Source organism: Panulirus ornatus, chromosome 7 (genome assembly GCF_036320965.1).
Source record: "Panulirus ornatus isolate Po-2019 chromosome 7, ASM3632096v1, whole genome shotgun sequence".
Lineage (NCBI taxonomy): Eukaryota > Metazoa > Arthropoda > Malacostraca > Decapoda > Palinuridae > Panulirus > Panulirus ornatus.
In genome coordinates this window covers 30,605,116-30,623,130 of record NC_092230.1, presented here as the reverse complement: position 1 = coordinate 30,623,130, position 18,015 = coordinate 30,605,116, and the positions used below count along the sequence as shown (strand labels likewise).

General features: G+C 41.8%; 1 protein-coding gene across 1 annotated transcript in view; it reads right to left on the bottom strand.

The window, feature by feature from the left end:
* Vps24 (vacuolar protein sorting 24) overlaps positions 1-17,676 on the bottom strand; it is a 46,825-nt gene extending 29,149 nt beyond the window's left edge. Inside the window, exon 1 of the mRNA XM_071663420.1 lies at positions 17,359-17,676. Within this exon, the coding sequence (XP_071519521.1) occupies positions 17,359-17,403 (45 nt within the window). The 5' untranslated portion in view covers positions 17,404-17,676. The remainder of the gene's footprint in view (positions 1-17,358) is intronic.
* Positions 17,677-18,015: the final 339 nt, after the last annotated feature.

The window sequence follows — 18,015 nt, the reverse complement described above, 5'->3', positions numbered from 1 at the left end:
AGAAGGGGGCCAGGTGAGGATATTCCCTCAGTGGCCCAGTTCCCTGTTCTTAACGCTACCTCGCTAACGCGGGAAATGGCGAATAGTTTGAAAAAAAAAAAAAAAAAAAAAAAAAAAATATATATATATATATATATATATATATATATATATATATATATATATATATATATATATATATATATATATTTTATCTTACATATTTATTATATTTTGCTTTGTCGCTGTCTCCCGCGTTTGCGAGGTAGTGCAAGGAAACAGACTAAAGAAATGGCCCAACCCACCCCCATACACAATGTACACACACACATGCCCACACACGCAAGTATACATACATATACATCTCAATGTACACATATATATACACACACACAGACACATACATATATACCCATGCACACAATTCACATTGTCTGCCCCTATTCATTCCCATCGCCATCTCACCACCCAAGGAATACCATCCCTCTCCCCCCTCATGTGTGCGAGGTAGCACTATGAAAAGACAACAAAGGCCCCATTCGTTCACACTCAGTCTCCAGCTGTCACGCAATAATGCCTGAAACCACAGCTCCCTTTCCACATCCAGGCCCCACACAACTTTCAATGGTTTACCCCAGAAGCTTCACATGCCCTGATTCAATCCACTGACAGCACGTCAACCCCGGTATACCACATCGATCCAATTCACTCTATTCCTTGCCCTCCTTTCACCCTCCTGCATGTTCAGGCCCCGATCACACAAAATCTTTTTCACTCCATCTTTCCACCTCCAATTTGGTCTCCCACTTCTCCTCGTTCCCTCCACCTCTGACACATATATCCTCTTGGTCAATCTTTCCTCACTCATTCTCTCCATGTGCCCAAACCATTTCAAAACACCCTCTTCTGCTCTCTCAACCATGCTCTTTTTATTTCCACACATCTCTCTTACCCTTACATTACTTACTCGATCAAACCACCTCACACCACACATTGTCCTCAAACATCTCATTTCCAGCACATCCATCCTCCTGTGCACAACTCTATCCATAGCCCACGCCTCGCAACCATACAACATTGTTGGAACCACTATTCCTTCAAACATACCCATTTTTGCTTTCAGAGATAATGTTCTCGACTTCCACACATTCTTCAAGGCTCCCAGGATTTTCGCCCCCTCCCCCACCCTATGATTCACTTCCGCTTCCATGGTTCCATCCGCTGCCAGATCCACTCCCAGATATCTAAAACACTTTACTTCCTCCAGTTTTTCTCCATTCAAACTTACCTCCCAATTGACTTGACCCTCAACCCGACTGTACCTAATAACCTTGCTCTTATTCACATTTACTCTTAACTTTCTTCTTTCACACACTTTACTATACTCAGTCACCAGCTTCTGCAGTTTCTCACATGAATTAGCCACCAGCGCTGTATCATCAGCGAACAACAACTGACTCACTTCCCAAGCTCTCTCATCCACAACAGACTTCATACTTGCCCCTCTTTCCAAAACTTTTGCTTTGTCGCTGTCCCCCGCGTTTACAAGGTAGCGCAAGGAAACAGACGAAAGAAAATGGCCCAACCCACCCCCATACAAATGTATATACATACACATCCACCAACGCAAATATACATACCAATACATCTCAATGTACACATATATATACACACACAGACATATACATATATACACATGTACATAATTCATACTGTCTGCCTTTATTTATTCACCTCGCCAGACATGGAATAACATCCCCCTCCCCCCTTATGTGTGCGAGGTAGCGCTAGTAAAAGACAACAAAGGCCCCATTCGTTCACACTCAGTCTCTAGGTGTCATGTAATAATGCCCGGAACCACAGCTCCCTTTCCACATCCAGGCCTCACACAACTTTCCATGGTTTACCCCAGACGCTTCACATGCCCTGATTCAATCCAATGACAGCACGTCGACCCTGGTATATCACATCGATCCAATTCGCTCTATTCCTTGCCCGCCTTTCACCCTCCTGCATGTTCAGGACCTGATCACTCAAAATCTTTTTCACTCCATCTTTCCACCTCCAATTTGGTCTCCCACTTCTCCTCATTCCCTCCACCTCTGACACATATATCCTCTTGGTCAATCTTTCCTCACTCATTCTCTCCATGTGCCCAAACCATTTCAAAACACCCTCTTCTGCTCTCTCAACCATGCTCTTTTTATTTCCACACATCTCTCTTACCCTTACATTACTTACTCAATCAAACCACCTCACTGTACTCAAACATCTCATTTCCAGCACATCGACCCTCCTGCGCACAACTCTATCCATAGCCCACGCCTCGCAACCATACAACATTGTTGGAACCACTATTCCTTCAAACATACCCATTTTTGCTTTCAGAGATAATGTTCTCGACTTCCAAACATTCTTCAAGGCTCCCAGGATTTTCGCCCCCTCCCCCACCCTATGATTCACTTCTGCTTCCATGGTTCCATCCGCTGCCAGATCCACTCCCAGATATCTAAAACACTTTACTTCCTCCAGTTTTTCTCCATTCAAACTTGCCTCCCAAGTGACTTGACCCTCAACCCTACTGTACCTAATAACCTTGCTCTTATTCACATTTACTCTTAACTTTCTTCTTTCACACACTTTGCCAAACTCAGTCACCAGCTTCTGCAGTTTCTCACATGAATCAGCCACCAGCGCTGTATCATCAGCGAACAACAACTGACACTTCCCAAGCTCTCTCATCGCCAACAGACTGCATACTTGCCCCTCTTTCCAAAACTCTTGCATATATATATATATATATATATATATATATATATATATATATATATATATATATAGTGAGTGGTGGGATGAAGAAGTAAGAGTATTAGTGAAAGAGAAGAGAGAGGCATTTGGACAATTTTTGCAGGGAAAAAATGCAATTGAGTGGGAGATGTATAAAAGGAAGAGACAGGAGGTCAAGAGAAAGGTGCAAGAGGTGAAAAAAAGGGCAAATGAGAGTTGGGGTGAGAGAGTATCATTAAATTTTAGGGAGAATAAAAAGATGTTCTGGAAGGAGGTAAATAAAGTGCGTAAGACAAGGGAGCAAATGGGAACTTCAGTGAAGGGCGCAAATGGGGAGGTGATAACAAGTAGTGGTGATGTGAGAAGGAGATGGAGTGAGTATTTTGAAGGTTTGTTGAATGTGTTTGATGATAGAGTGGCAGATATAGGGTGTTTTGGTCGAGGTGGTGTGCAAAGTGAGAAGGTTAGGGAAAATGATTTGGTAAACAGAGAAGAGATAGTAAAAGCTTTGCGGAAGATGAAAGCCGGCAAGGCAGCAGGTTTGGATGGTATTGCAGTGGAATTTATTAAAAAAGGGGGTGACTGTATTGTTGACTGGTTGGTAAGGTTATTTAATGTATGTATGACTCATGGTGAGGTGCCTGAGGATTGGCGGAATGCGTACATAGGGCCATTGTACAAAGGCAAAGGGGATAAGAGTGAGTGCTCAAGTGTTTTAGATATCTGGGAGTGGATCTGGCAGCGAATGGAACCATGGAAGCGGAAGTGGATCATAGGTGAGGGAGGGGGCGAAAATCCTGGGAGCCTTGAGGAATGTGTGGAAGTCGAGAACATTATCTCGGAAAACAAAAATGGGTATGTTTGAAGGAATAGTGGTTCCAACAATGTTGTATGGTTGTGAGGCGTGGGCTATGGATAGAGTTGTGCGCAGGAGGATGGATGTGCTGGAAATGAGATGTTTGAGGACAATGTGTGGTGTGAGGTGGTTTGATCGAGTAAGTAACGTAAGGGTAAGAGAGATGTGTGGAAATAAAAAGAGAGTGGTTGAGAGAGCAGAAAGGGTGTTTTGAAATGGTTTGGGCACATGGAGAGAATGAGTGAGGAAAGATTGACCAAGAGGATATATGTGTCGGATGTGGAGGGAACGAGGAGAAGAGGGAGACCAAACTGGAGGTGGAAAGATGGAGTGAAAAAGATTTTGTGTGATCGGGGCCTGAACATGCAGGAGGGTGAAAGGAGGGCAAGGAATAGAGTGAATTGGATCGATGTGGTATACCGGGGTTGACTTGCTGTCAGTGGATTGAATCAGGGCATGTGAAGCGTCTGGGGTAAACCATGGAAAGCTGTGTAGGTATGTATATTAGCATGTGTGGACGTATGTATATACATGTGTATGGGGGTGGGTTGGGCCATTTCTTTCGTCTGTTTCCTTGCGCTACCTCGCAAACGCGGGAGACAGCGGAAAAAAAAATATATATATATATATATATATATATATATATATATATATATATATATATATATACATATACTTATGATTGTACCAATCATAAGTAAATAAAGAAGATACTTGTAGGCAAGCATAGAGCTAGAGGGAGACTGAGTGGTATGCGTTTACATTGCAGGTTGACTTATCCTGACAAGACTCAGCGTACACAACCCCTCTTGCAGTGGATAGACGGCGTCACGAACCAGGAGGTCATGCTCCAGATGGAGGGAGTGCAGGTGGCCTTGGAATAGGTGTTGCAGGAGAAAAAAATTCCATTGCCCTGTCAAGGTCCTGTAGTATATGTGGCCACTCGTTTAGCGGCATTACTTGGAAACAGAAGCTTGAGCGGCACTTGCTGGTTCACACAGGTCAAAAGCCGTTTCATTGTCCTTATTGCCCAAATCGTACCAATCGCAAGGATGCTCTCAAGGCTCATGTTGCAGCCTTACACAAGATTCATCTAATTACATAGTTGTTGAACCTCTAGGTAACAGACTAAATGTAATTGAGTTTTTGAAATTAATTGTTTGTTGATATTTGTTGTATGGACGGTTTGTGATTGTATATCGGAAGAAAGAATAATAAAGGGTTATTTTGTATTTACGTATATTCTCTCATGGTAAAGATAAGTTAGATTTTCCCAAGTCATTTGTTTTAAACTGAACACTGGACTTGAAAAAGTGGATTTAAAAAAAAAAAAAATTGCCATGCATGGAAAATTTTCTCATAATTAGGTAGAATTTTGTTTTTGTTTTTAGTGTCTGCTCTATCTTTACCACAAAACTTGTTTAATCCGTATTGCATTGCATGTAGATCTTTAATGAAAGAACTATAACTTTTGTTTCACTTTGGAATTTAGATTGTAGATCTTCATGCCATAAAGTCAGATGATTGGAATTATTGCAGTTAGAGGAGATCAGTTAACAAAGTTAGACCAAGAAGATTATTGATAAAATATGTTGACTGCTGAATATGCAAATTGCTTATGGTTGAAATAGTGGAAGGGTGTGGATGTGCAACTTTTGAGAAGGTTGCTTCTGTGAGTGTTGTGACATTCTTTACAGAAACTTCATTGAAAAGAATTTTGGTGATTTGTATCACTGCAGATGGGTCAAACCTTAGTTTAAGGTAGATGTAATTATGCATTTTGCTGTTTTGAAAAGGATGTAATGTCAAGTTTTTCAGGTAATACATGCACGTGTATATATTATTATCATTATTATTATCATTATTATTATTATTATTATTATTATTATCCCTGGGGATAGGGGAGAAAGAATACTTCCCACGTATTCCCTGCGTGTCGTAGAAGGCGACTAAAAGGGGAGGGAGCGGGGGGCTGGAAATCCTCCCCTCTCAATTTTTTTTTTTTTTTAATTTTCCAAAAGAAGGAACAGAGAAGGGGGCCAGGTGAGGATATTCCCTCAGTGGCCCAGTTCCCTGTTCTTAACGCTACCTCGCTAACGCGGGAAATGGCGAATAGTTTGGAAAAAAAAAAAAAAAAAAAAAAAAAAAAAATATATATATATATATATATATATATATATATATATATTTTATCTTACATATTTATTATATTTTGCTTTGTCGCTGTCTCCCGCGTTTGCGAGGTAGTGCAAGGAAACAGACTAAAGAAATGGCCCAACCCACCCCCATACACAATGTACACACACACATGCCCACACACGCAAGTATACATACATATACATCTCAATGTACACATATATATACACACACACAGACACATACATATATACCCATGCACACAATTCACATTGTCTGCCCCTATTCATTCCCATCGCCATCTCACCACCCAAGGAATACCATCCCCCTCCCCCCTCATGTGTGCGAGGTAGCACTATGAAAAGACAACAAAGGCCCCATTCGTTCACACTCAGTCTCCAGCTGTCACGCAATAATGCCTGAAACCACAGCTCCCTTTCCACATCCAGGCCCCACACAACTTTCAATGGTTTACCCCAGAAGCTTCACATGCCCTGATTCAATCCACTGACAGCACGTCAACCCCGGTATACCACATCGATCCAATTCACTCTATTCCTTGCCCTCCTTTCACCCTCCTGCATGTTCAGGCCCCAATCACACAAAATCTTTTTCACTCCATCTTTCCACCTCCAATTTGGTCTCCCACTTCTCCTCGTTCCCTCCACCTCTGACACATATATCCTCTTGGTCAATCTTTCCTCACTCATTCTCTCCATGTGCCCAAACCATTTCAAAACACCCTCTTCTGCTCTCTCAACCATGCTCTTTTTATTTCCACACATCTCTCTTACCCTTACATTACTTACTCGATCAAACCACCTCACACCACACATTGTCCTCAAACATCTCATTTCCAGCACATCCATCCTCCTGTGCACAACTCTATCCATAGCCCACGCCTCGCAACCATACAACATTGTTGGAACCACTATTCCTTCAAACATACCCATTTTTGCTTTCAGAGATAATGTTCTCGACTTCCACACATTCTTCAAGGCTCCCAGGATTTTCGCCCCCTCCCCCACCCTATGATTCACTTCCGCTTCCATGGTTCCATCCGCTGCCAGATCCACTCCCAGATATCTAAAACACTTTACTTCCTCCAGTTTTTCTCCATTCAAACTTACCTCCCAATTGACTTGACCCTCAACCCGACTGTACCTAATAACCTTGCTCTTATTCACATTTACTCTTAACTTTCTTCTTTCACACACTTTACTATACTCAGTCACCAGCTTCTGCAGTTTCTCACATGAATTAGCCACCAGCGCTGTATCATCAGCGAACAACAACTGACTCACTTCCCAAGCTCTCTCATCCACAACAGACTTCATACTTGCCCCTCTTTCCAAAACTTTTGCTTTGTCGCTGTCCCCCGCGTTTACAAGGTAGCGCAAGGAAACAGACGAAAGAAATGGCCCAACCCACCCCCATACAAATGTATATACATACACATCCACCAACGCAAATATACATACCAATACATCTCAATGTACACATATATATACACACACAGACATATACATATATACACATGTACATAATTCATACTGTCTGCCTTTATTTATTCACCTCGCCAGACATGGAATAACATCCCCCTCCCCCCTTATGTGTGCGAGGTAGCGCTAGTAAAAGACAACAAAGGCCCCATTCGTTCACACTCAGTCTCTAGGTGTCATGTAATAATGCCCGGAACCACAGCTCCCTTTCCACATCCAGGCCTCACACAACTTTCCATGGTTTACCCCAGACGCTTCACATGCCCTGATTCAATCCAATGACAGCACGTCGACCCTGGTATATCACATCGATCCAATTCGCTCTATTCCTTGCCCGCCTTTCACCCTCCTGCATGTTCAGGACCTGATCACTCAAAATCTTTTTCACTCCATCTTTCCACCTCCAATTTGGTCTCCCACTTCTCCTCATTCCCTCCACCTCTGACACATATATCCTCTTGGTCAATCTTTCCTCACTCATTCTCTCCATGTGCCCAAACCATTTCAAAACACCCTCTTCTGCTCTCTCAACCATGCTCTTTTTATTTCCACACATCTCTCTTACCCTTACATTACTTACTCAATCAAACCACCTCACTGTACTCAAACATCTCATTTCCAGCACATCGACCCTCCTGCGCACAACTCTATCCATAGCCCACGCCTCGCAACCATACAACATTGTTGGAACCACTATTCCTTCAAACATACCCATTTTTGCTTTCAGAGATAATGTTCTCGACTTCCAAACATTCTTCAAGGCTCCCAGGATTTTCGCCCCCTCCCCCACCCTATGATTCACTTCTGCTTCCATGGTTCCATCCGCTGCCAGATCCACTCCCAGATATCTAAAACACTTTACTTCCTCCAGTTTTTCTCCATTCAAACTTGCCTCCCAATTGACTTGACCCTCAACCCTACTGTACCTAATAACCTTGCTCTTATTCACATTTACTCTTAACTTTCTTCTTTCACACACTTTGCCAAACTCAGTCACCAGCTTCTGCAGTTTCTCACATGAATCAGCCACCAGCGCTGTATCATCAGCGAACAACAACTGACACTTCCCAAGCTCTCTCATCGCCAACAGACTGCATACTTGCCCCTCTTTCCAAAACTCTTGCATATATATATATATATATATATATATATATATATATATATATATAGTGAGTGGTGGGATGAAGAAGTAAGAGTATTAGTGAAAGAGAAGAGAGAGGCATTTGGACAATTTTTGCAGGGAAAAAATGCAATTGAGTGGGAGATGTATAAAAGGAAGAGACAGGAGGTCAAGAGAAAGGTGCAAGAGGTGAAAAAAAGGGCAAATGAGAGTTGGGGTGAGAGAGTATCATTAAATTTTAGGGAGAATAAAAAGATGTTCTGGAAGGAGGTAAATAAAGTGCGTAAGACAAGGGAGCAAATGGGAACTTCAGTGAAGGGCGCAAATGGGGAGGTGATAACAAGTAGTGGTGATGTGAGAAGGAGATGGAGTGAGTATTTTGAAGGTTTGTTGAATGTGTTTGATGATAGAGTGGCAGATATAGGGTGTTTTGGTCGAGGTGGTGTGCAAAGTGAGAAGGTTAGGGAAAATGATTTGGTAAACAGAGAAGAGATAGTAAAAGCTTTGCGGAAGATGAAAGCCGGCAAGGCAGCAGGTTTGGATGGTATTGCAGTGGAATTTATTAAAAAAGGGGGTGACTGTATTGTTGACTGGTTGGTAAGGTTATTTAATGTATGTATGACTCATGGTGAGGTGCCTGAGGATTGGCGGAATGCGTGCATAGTGCCATTGTACAAAGGCAAAGGGGATAAGAGTGAGTGCTCAAATTACAGAGGTATAAGTTTGTTGAGTATTCCTGGTAAATTATATGGGAGGGTATTGATTGAAAGGGTGAAGGCATGTACAGAGCATCAGATTGGGGAAGAGCAGTGTGGTTTCAGAAGTGGTAGAGGATGTGTGGATCAGGTGTTTGCTTTGAAGAATGTATGTGAGAAATACTTAGAAAAGCAAATGGATTTGTATGTAGCATTTATGGATCTGGAGAAGGCATATGATAGAGTTGATAGAGAAGCTCTGTGGAAGGTATTAAGAATATATGGTGTGGGAGGCAAGTTGTTAGAAGCGGTGAAAAGTTTTTATCGAGGATGTAAGGCATGTGTACGTGTAGGAAGAGAGGAAAGTGATTGGTTCTCAGTGAATGTAGGTTTGCGGCAGGGGTGAGTGATGTCTCCATGGTTGTTTAATTTGTTTATGGATGGGGTTGTTAGGGAGGTGAATGCAAGAGTTTTGGAAAGAGGGGCAAGTATGAAGTCTGTTGGGGATGAGAGAGCTTGGGAAGTGAGTCAGTTGTTGTTCGCTGATGATACAGCGCTGGTGGCTGATTCATATGAGAAACTGCAGAAGCTGGTGACTGAGTTTGGTAAAGTGTGTGGAAGAAGAAAGTTAAGAGTAAATGTGAATAAGAGCAAGGTTATTAGGTACAGTAGGGATGAGGGTCAAGTCAATTGGGAGGTGAGTTTGAATGGAGAAAAACTGGAGGAAGTGAAGTGTTTTAGATATCTGGGAGTGGATCTGGCAGCGGATGGAACCATGGAAGCGGAAGTGGATCATAGGGCGGGGGAGGGGGCGAAAATTCTGGGAGCCTTGAAGAATGTGTGGAAGTCGAGAACATTATCTCGGAAAGCAAAAATGGGTATGTTTGAAAGAATAGTGGTTCCAACAATGTTGTATGGTTGCGAGGCGTGGGCTATGGATAGAGTTGTGCGCAGGAGGATGGATGTGCTGGAAATGAGATGTTTGAGGACAATGTGTGGTGGGGTGTGAGGTGGTTTGATCGAGTAAGTAACGTAAGGGTAAGAGAGATGTGTGGAAATAAAAAGAGAGTGGTTGAGAGAGCAGAAAAGGGTGTTTTGAAATGGTTTGGGCACATGGAGAGAATGAGTGAGGAAAGAGTGACCAAGAGGATATATGTGTCGGAGGTGGAGGGAACGAGGAGAAGAGGGAGACCAAATTGGAGGTGGAAAGATGGAGTGAAAAAGATTTTGTGTGATCGGGGCCTGAACATGCAGGAGGGTGAAAGGAGGGCAAGGAATAGAGTGAATTGGAGCGATGTGGTATACCGGGGTTGACGTGCTGTCAGTGGATTGAATCAAGGCATGTGAAGCGTCTGGGGTAAACCATGGAAAGCTGTGTAGGTATGTATATTTGCGTGTGTGGATGTATGTATATACATGTGTATTGGGGTGGGTTGGGCCATTTCTTTCGTCTGTTTCCTTGCGCTACCTTGCAAACGCGGGAGACAGCAAAAAAAAAAAAAAAAAAAAAAAAAAAAAATATATATATATATATATATATATATATATATATATATATATATATATATATATATATATATATATTTTTTTTTTCCATACTATTTGCCATTTCCCGCGTTTGCGAGGTAGCGTTAAGAACAGAGGACTGGGCCTTAGAGGGAAAATCCTCACCTGGCCCCCTTCTCTATTCCTTCTTTTGGAAAATTAAAAAAAAACGAGAGGGGAGGATTTCCAGCCACCCACTCCCTCCCCTTTTAGTCGCCTTCTACGACACGCAGGGAATACGTGGGAAGTATTCTTTCTCCCCTATCCCCAGTGAATGTAGGTTTGCGGCAGGGGTGTGTGATGTCTCCATGGTTGTTTAATTTGTTTATGGATGGGGTTGTTAGGGAGGTAAATGCAAGAGTTTTGGAAAGAGGGGCAAGTATGAAGTCTGTTGGGGATGAGAGAGCTTGGGAAGTGAGTCAGTTGTTGTTCGCTGATGATACAGCGCTGGTGGCTGATTCATGTGAGAAACTGCAGAAGCTGGTGACTGAGTTTGGTAAAGTGTGTGGAAGAAGAAAGTTAAGAGTAAATGTGAATAAGAGCAAGGTTATTAGGTACAGTAGGGTTGAGGGTCAAGTCAATTGGGAGGTGAGTTTGAATGGAGAAAAACTGGAGGAAGTGAAGTGTTTTAGATATCTGGGAGTGGATCTGGCAATGGATGGAACCATGGAAGCGGAAGTGGATCATAGGGTGGGGGAGGGGGCGAAAATTCTGGGGGGCCTTGAAGAATGTGTGGAAGTCGAGAACATTATCTCGGAAAGCAAAAATGGGTATGTTTGAAGGAATAGTGGTTCCAACAATGTTGTATGGTTGCGAGGCGTGGGCTATGGATAGAGTTGTGCGCAGGAGGATGGATGTGCTGGAAATGAGATGTTTGAGGACAATGTGTGGTGTGAGGTGGTTTGATCGAGTGAGTAACGTAAGGGTAAGAGAGATGTGTGGAAATAAAAAGAGCATGGTTGAGAGAGCAGAAGAGGGTGTTTTGAAGTGGTTTGGGCACATGGAGAGGATGAGTGAGGAAAGATTGACCAAGAGGATATATGTGTCGGAGGTGGAGGGAGCAAGGAGAAGAGGGAGACCAAATTGGAGGTGGAAAGATGGAGTGAAAAAGATTTTGTGTGATCGGGGCTTGAACATGCAGGAGGGTGAAAGGAGGGCAAGGAATAGAGTGAATTGGAGCGATGTGGTATACTGGGGTTGACGTGCTGTCAGTGGATTGAATCAGGGCATGTGAAGCGTCTGGGGTAAACCATGGAAAGCTGTGTAGGTATGTATATTTGCGTGTGTGGACGTATGTATATACATGTGTATGGGGGGGGGGGTTGGGCCATTTCTTTTGTCTGTTTCCTTGCGCTACCTCGCAAACGCGGGAGACAGCGACAAAGTATAAAAAAAAAAAAAAAAAATCCTCCCCTCTTGTTTTTTTTTTAATTTTCCAAAAGAAGGAACAGAGAAGGGGGCCAGGTGAGGATATTCCCTCAGAGGCCCAGTCTTCTGTTCTTAACGCTACCTTGCTAACGCGGGAAATGGCGAATAGTTTGAAAGTTTGAATATATATATATATATATATATATATATATATATATATATATATATATATATATATATATATATATATTTTATTTATTCATTTATCATACTCTCTCGTTGTCTCCAGCATTGGTGAGGTAGCACAAAGAAACAGACAAAAGAATGGCCCAACCCACCCACATACAAATGTATATACATACACGTCAACACACACACATATACATACATATATACATAGAGAGAGAGAGAGAGAGAGAGAGAGAGAGAGAGAGAGAGAGAGAGAGAGAGAGAGAGAGAGAGAGAGAGAGAGATAGGTAGTATCTTTGAGGAAAGGAACCTGGATGCTCTGGCTCTGAGTGAAACGGAGCTCAAGGGTAAAGGGGAACAGTGAGAGTAAAGTCTGGGGTTGGTGAGAGGACAAGAGCAAGGGAAGGAGTAGCAATACTCCTGAAACAGGAGTGGTGGGAGTATGTGATAGAATGTAAGAAAGTAAACTCTAGATTGATATGAGTAAAACTGAAAGTGGATGGAGAAAGATGGGTGATTATTGTTGCATATGCACCTGGGTATGAGAAGAAAGATCATGAGAGGCAAGTGTTCTGGGAGCAGCTGAGTGAGTGTATTAGTAGTTTTGATGCACGAGACCAGGTTATAGTGATGGGTGATTTGAATGCAAAGGGGAGTAATGTGGCAATTGAGGGAATAACTGGTGTACATGGGGTGTTCAGTGTTGTAAATGGAAATGGTGAAGAGCTTGTAGATTTGTGCGCTGAAAAAGGACTGGTGATTGGGAATACCTGGTTTAAAAAGAGAGATATACATAAGTATATGTATGTAAGTAGGCTAGAGAGATGGCTAGAGAGCATTATTGGGTTACGTTTTAATTGATAGTCGCACAAAAGAGAGACTTTTGGATATCAATGCGCTGAGAGGTGCAACTGTAGGGATGTCTGATCATTATCTTGTGGAGGTGAAGGTGAAGATTTGTAGAGGTTTTCAGAAAAGAAGAGAGAATGTTGGGGTGAAGAGAGTGGTGAGAGTAAGTGAGCTTGGGAAGGAGACTTGTGTGAGGAAGTACCAAGAGAGATTGAGTACAGAATGGAAAAAGGTGAGAACAAAGGACGTAAGGGGAGAGGAGGAGGGATGGGATGTATTTAGGGAAGCAGCGATGGCTTGTGCAAAAGATGCTTGTGGCATGAGAAGCATAGGAGGTGGGTAGATTAGAAAGGGTAGTGAGTGGTGGGATGAAGAAGTAAGATTATTAGTGAAAGAGAAGAGAGAGGCGTTTGGATGATTTTTGTGGGGAAATAGTGCAAATGACTGGGAGATGTATAAAAGAAAGAGGCAGGAGGTCAAGAGAAAGGTGCAAGAGGTGAAAAAGAGGGCAAATGAGAGCTGGGGTGAGAGAGTATCATTAAATTTTAAGGAGAATTAAAAGATGTTTTGGAAGAAGGTAAATAAAGTGCGTGAGAAGGGAACAAATGGCAACATCGGTGAAGATGGCTAATGGGGATGTGATAACAAGTAGTGGTGATGTGAGAAGGAGATGGAGTGAGTATTTTGAAGGTTTGTTGAATGTGTTTGGTGATAGAGTGGCAGATATAGGGTGTTTTGGTGTGCAAAGTGAGAGGGTTAGGGAGAATGATTTGGTAAACAGAGAAGAGGTAATAAAACCTTTGTGGAAGATGAAAGCTGGCAAGGCAGTGGGTTTGGATGGTATTGCAGTGGAATTTATTAAAAAAGGGGGTGATTGTGTTGTTGACTGGTTGGTGAGGTTATTTAATGTATGTAAGACTCATGGTGAGGTGCCTGAGCGTTGGCGGCATGCTTGCATAGTGCCATTGTACAAAGGCAAAGGGGATATAGGTGAGTGCTCAAATTAAAGAGGTATAAGTTTGTTGAGTATTCCTGGGAAATTATATGGGAGGGTATTGATTGAGAGGGTGAAGGCATGTACAGAGTATTAGATGGGGGAAGAGCAGTGTGGTTTCAGAAGTGGTAGAGGATGTGTGGATCATGTGTTTGCTTTGAAAAATGTAACTGAGAAATACTTAGAAAAGGAAATGGATTTGTATGTAGCATTTATGGATCTGGAGAAGGTATATGATAGAGTTGATAGATAAGCTCTGTGGAAGGTATTAACAATACATTGTGTGGGAGGCAAGTTGTTAGAAGCAGTGAAAAGTTTTTATCGAATATGTAAGGCATGTGTACGAGTAGGAAGAGAGGAAAGTGATTGGTTCTCAGTGAATGTTGGTTTGCGGCAGGGGTGTGTCAGGCCTCCATGGTTGTTTAATTTGTTTATGGATGGGTTTGTTAGGGAAGTGAATGCAAGAGTTTTGGAGAGAGGGCAAGTATGCAGTCTGCTGTGGATGAGAGAGCTTGGGAAGTGAGTCAGTTGTTGTTCGCTGATGATTCAGCGCTAGTGCCTGATTCGGGTAAGAAACTGCAGAAACTGGTGACTGAGTTTGGTAAAGTGTGTGAAAGAAGAAAGCTGAGAGTAAATGTGAATATTAGCAAGGTTATTAGGTACAGTAGGGTTGAAGGACAAGTCAATTGGGAGGTACGTTTGAATGGAGAAAAACTGGAGGAAGTGAAGTGTTTTAGATATCTGGGAGTGGATTTGGTAGCGGATGGAATCATGGATGTGGAAGTGAGTCATAGGGTGCGGGAGGATGCAAAAGTTCTGGGAGCGTTGAAAAATGTGTGGAAGGCGAGAATGGTATCTCGGAAAGAAAAAATGGGTGAGTTTGAAGGAATAGTGGTTCCATCAATGTTATATGGTTGTGAAGTGTGGGCTATACATAAAGTTGTGCAGAGGAGGGTGGATGTGCTTGAAATGAGATGTTTGAAGACAATATGTGGTGTGAGGTGGTTTGATCGAGTAAGTAATGAAAGGGTAAGAGAGATGTGTGGTAATAAAAAAAGTGTGGTTGAGAGAGCAGAAGAGGGTGTTTTGAAATGGTTTGGTCACATAGATAGAATGAGTAAGGAAAGATTGACAAAGAGGATATATGTGTCAGAGGTGGAAGGAACGAGAAGTGGGAGACCAAATTGGAGGTGGAAAGATGGAGCGAAAAAGATTTTGAGTGATCGGGGCCTGAACATGCAGGAGGGTGAAAGGCGTGCAAGGAATAGAGTGCATTGGAACGATGTGGTATACCGGGGTCGACGTTCTGTCAATGGATTGAACCAGGGCATGTGAAGCATCTGGGATAAATCTTGGAAAGTTTTGTAGGGCCTGGATGTGGAAAGGGAGATGTGGTTTCAGTTAATGAATGTGGCCTTTGTTGTTTTTTCCTAGTGCTACCTCGCGCATATGTGGGGGCAGGGGGTTGTCATTTCATGTGTGGCGGGGTGGCAACGGGAATGAACAAGAGCAGACAGTATGAATTATGTACATGTGTATATATGTATATGTCTGTGTGTATATATATATGTATACCTTGAGATGTTTAGGTATGTATATGTGAGTGTGTGGACGTGTATGTGGGTGGGTCAGGCCATTCTTTCGTGTGTTTCTTTGTGCTACCTTACTAACACGAGAGACAGCGATAAAGTATAATAAGATGCTTGTGGCATGAGAAGCGTGGGAGGTGGGTTGATTAGAAAGGGTAGTGAGTGGTGGGATGAAGAAGGAAGATTATTAGTGAAAGAGAAGAGAGAGGCGTTTGGACGATTTTTGCAGGGGAAATAATGCAAATGAGTGGGAGATGTATAAAAGAAAGAGGCAGGAGGTCAAAAAGGTGCAAGAGGTGAAAAAGAGGTCAAATGAGAGTTGGGGTGAGAGCGTATCATTAAATTTTAGGGAGAAGAAAAAGATGTTTAGGAAGGAGGTAAAAAAAAGTGCAATTTCTTTAGTGTGACTGATATATTTCAACTAATATACCAAGTATGAGAAATACTGTCTACAATATTATGTGGGTTTTCATAGGTTCACAGATTTTTAACAAGCGTATTACTTATTTCTACATGAATCAATCCCATAATTTCCCTGATAAACCAATAAGACGATAGGTCAGTCCTCTGCAAGTATTTCAGTAATCAAGATCAACTGTATAAAGAAGATAAATCATGAGATGCCATTTCTCAGAGCTAGTTTTGATACAGAGGTAAAACAGTTACAGTGATCTGCTCATGCAGATCACATTGCAGCTCAGTTATCTGTTTGTGAACATCACTGGAATTTGCACAATGTTCAGCCTTGGTTGTGAGTGATATATCTTAATTAGAATATTCCTGCAACTCAGGAAGCTAGGATAATTAGGCAACATTATGGTATTATTCCTGTTTTAGTTATCTACCGAATTTTGTCAGGTTAGGTTATGTTTGGTTTGGCTGAAAGGAATTTTCCAATGGTTTTTGATGTCTTTTGAACGATTTTGACCTTCATTTCTATTGCAAATCATTGCTTTCCACTAAAAGGTAGTAATCTAGTGGAAATAATGGTCAGAATCGTGAAAACCACACACAAAAAAAAATCGAATCGGAAAAACAGTGCCTGACAATGTAATTCTACAGAGATTTTCATTGGAACTGTTAATTTATCATCAGTGTATCAACTAATTTTACAATACTGAACCCTGTATTTTCCCATGATGTACATAACCCTCACTACTACAATCTTTAGTTAATATCGTTCTGTATTTGCTCAAAAGTTATTGTATCCTTTATAAACTACACAACATTTTTCATTGTCCATGACTATAGCTATGTCAAGCGAAAATAAACTTCAAAAAAATATTCATAAGATAAACACTAACGTGGTCCTTGCTTTAGAAAGTTTTTATTACGCAACCTCAAGCATGCCTATAACAAATAAAGCCGCACCGAAACAACCGTGTTGGCGCTTCTGAACACAGTCGCCACACAAGACAGGCGGCCCACATGACAATGTGTAGACAGCACTCAAGTCTATGTTCATCTTCACCTTAGGAAAAGGACCAGATTGTGGTTGTTATATGGTTATGCTCGGGTTAGCATTAACCTAGATTGCTATCTTTACCCATTGTCCTGTGAGATGACTGTCATCTGGGCGCAAGTAATACTTTGGGGTCTGGTGTCAGAGTTCATTGCATGACTCTTCCGTGTACCAAACACAAGTTGCTTTGGCGTCTGGTGTCAGAGTCCACTGCATGACCCTCCTACGTACCAAACACAAGTTGACAGAAAAGATAACCAAGCCATACGATGTTTACATCAACTTACCTGATCTTTAGGAGTTTTGCTGGGACTCTTAGAAAACAAACCCATTTTTAGAAGTCTGTTAAATGCTTCTGCACGACACTTAATACGCTGAGTCAACCATACAGTTCGTTTGGACAGTCTCAATCATCTATGATGGGTAAATCATATCTTAACAGTTTTTCATTTGTAATATCCAGCTACCAAACAATCTATTTTGACTAATCTAACATATCTTTTCCCTCATTGCGACCCTTCAGTTCGAGGTCTTCCTATTAAAAACTGTCGACAAATACATTATTAAAGGTTTCGGACATTTAATCTTGGTTGTCAACAAACATGGCTACATTTTTACATTTTGAAAGAGTAATATTGATGTACTTCTTATGAAAGATAAATAAGATTTTCACTTAGTTAAATAGATATTGCTATTGATTATAATACATTTACATATAAAAAAACACTACAAATGATTATGTCAAGATACTATGCCACTATGCGGGAAGAAAGTTACCGAAGTTGACGGGGAAACACTTGACACTTTCAGAGGACATAAATCATGGGTATATTGCCAGTTATATATGAACGTATCAAAGACGTAAAATAAGTCATACTGTGAGACATTTTGTATTCTCAGTGAGGTCAGTGCAGATCGTACGCAGTTGTAAGTGTATGGATACC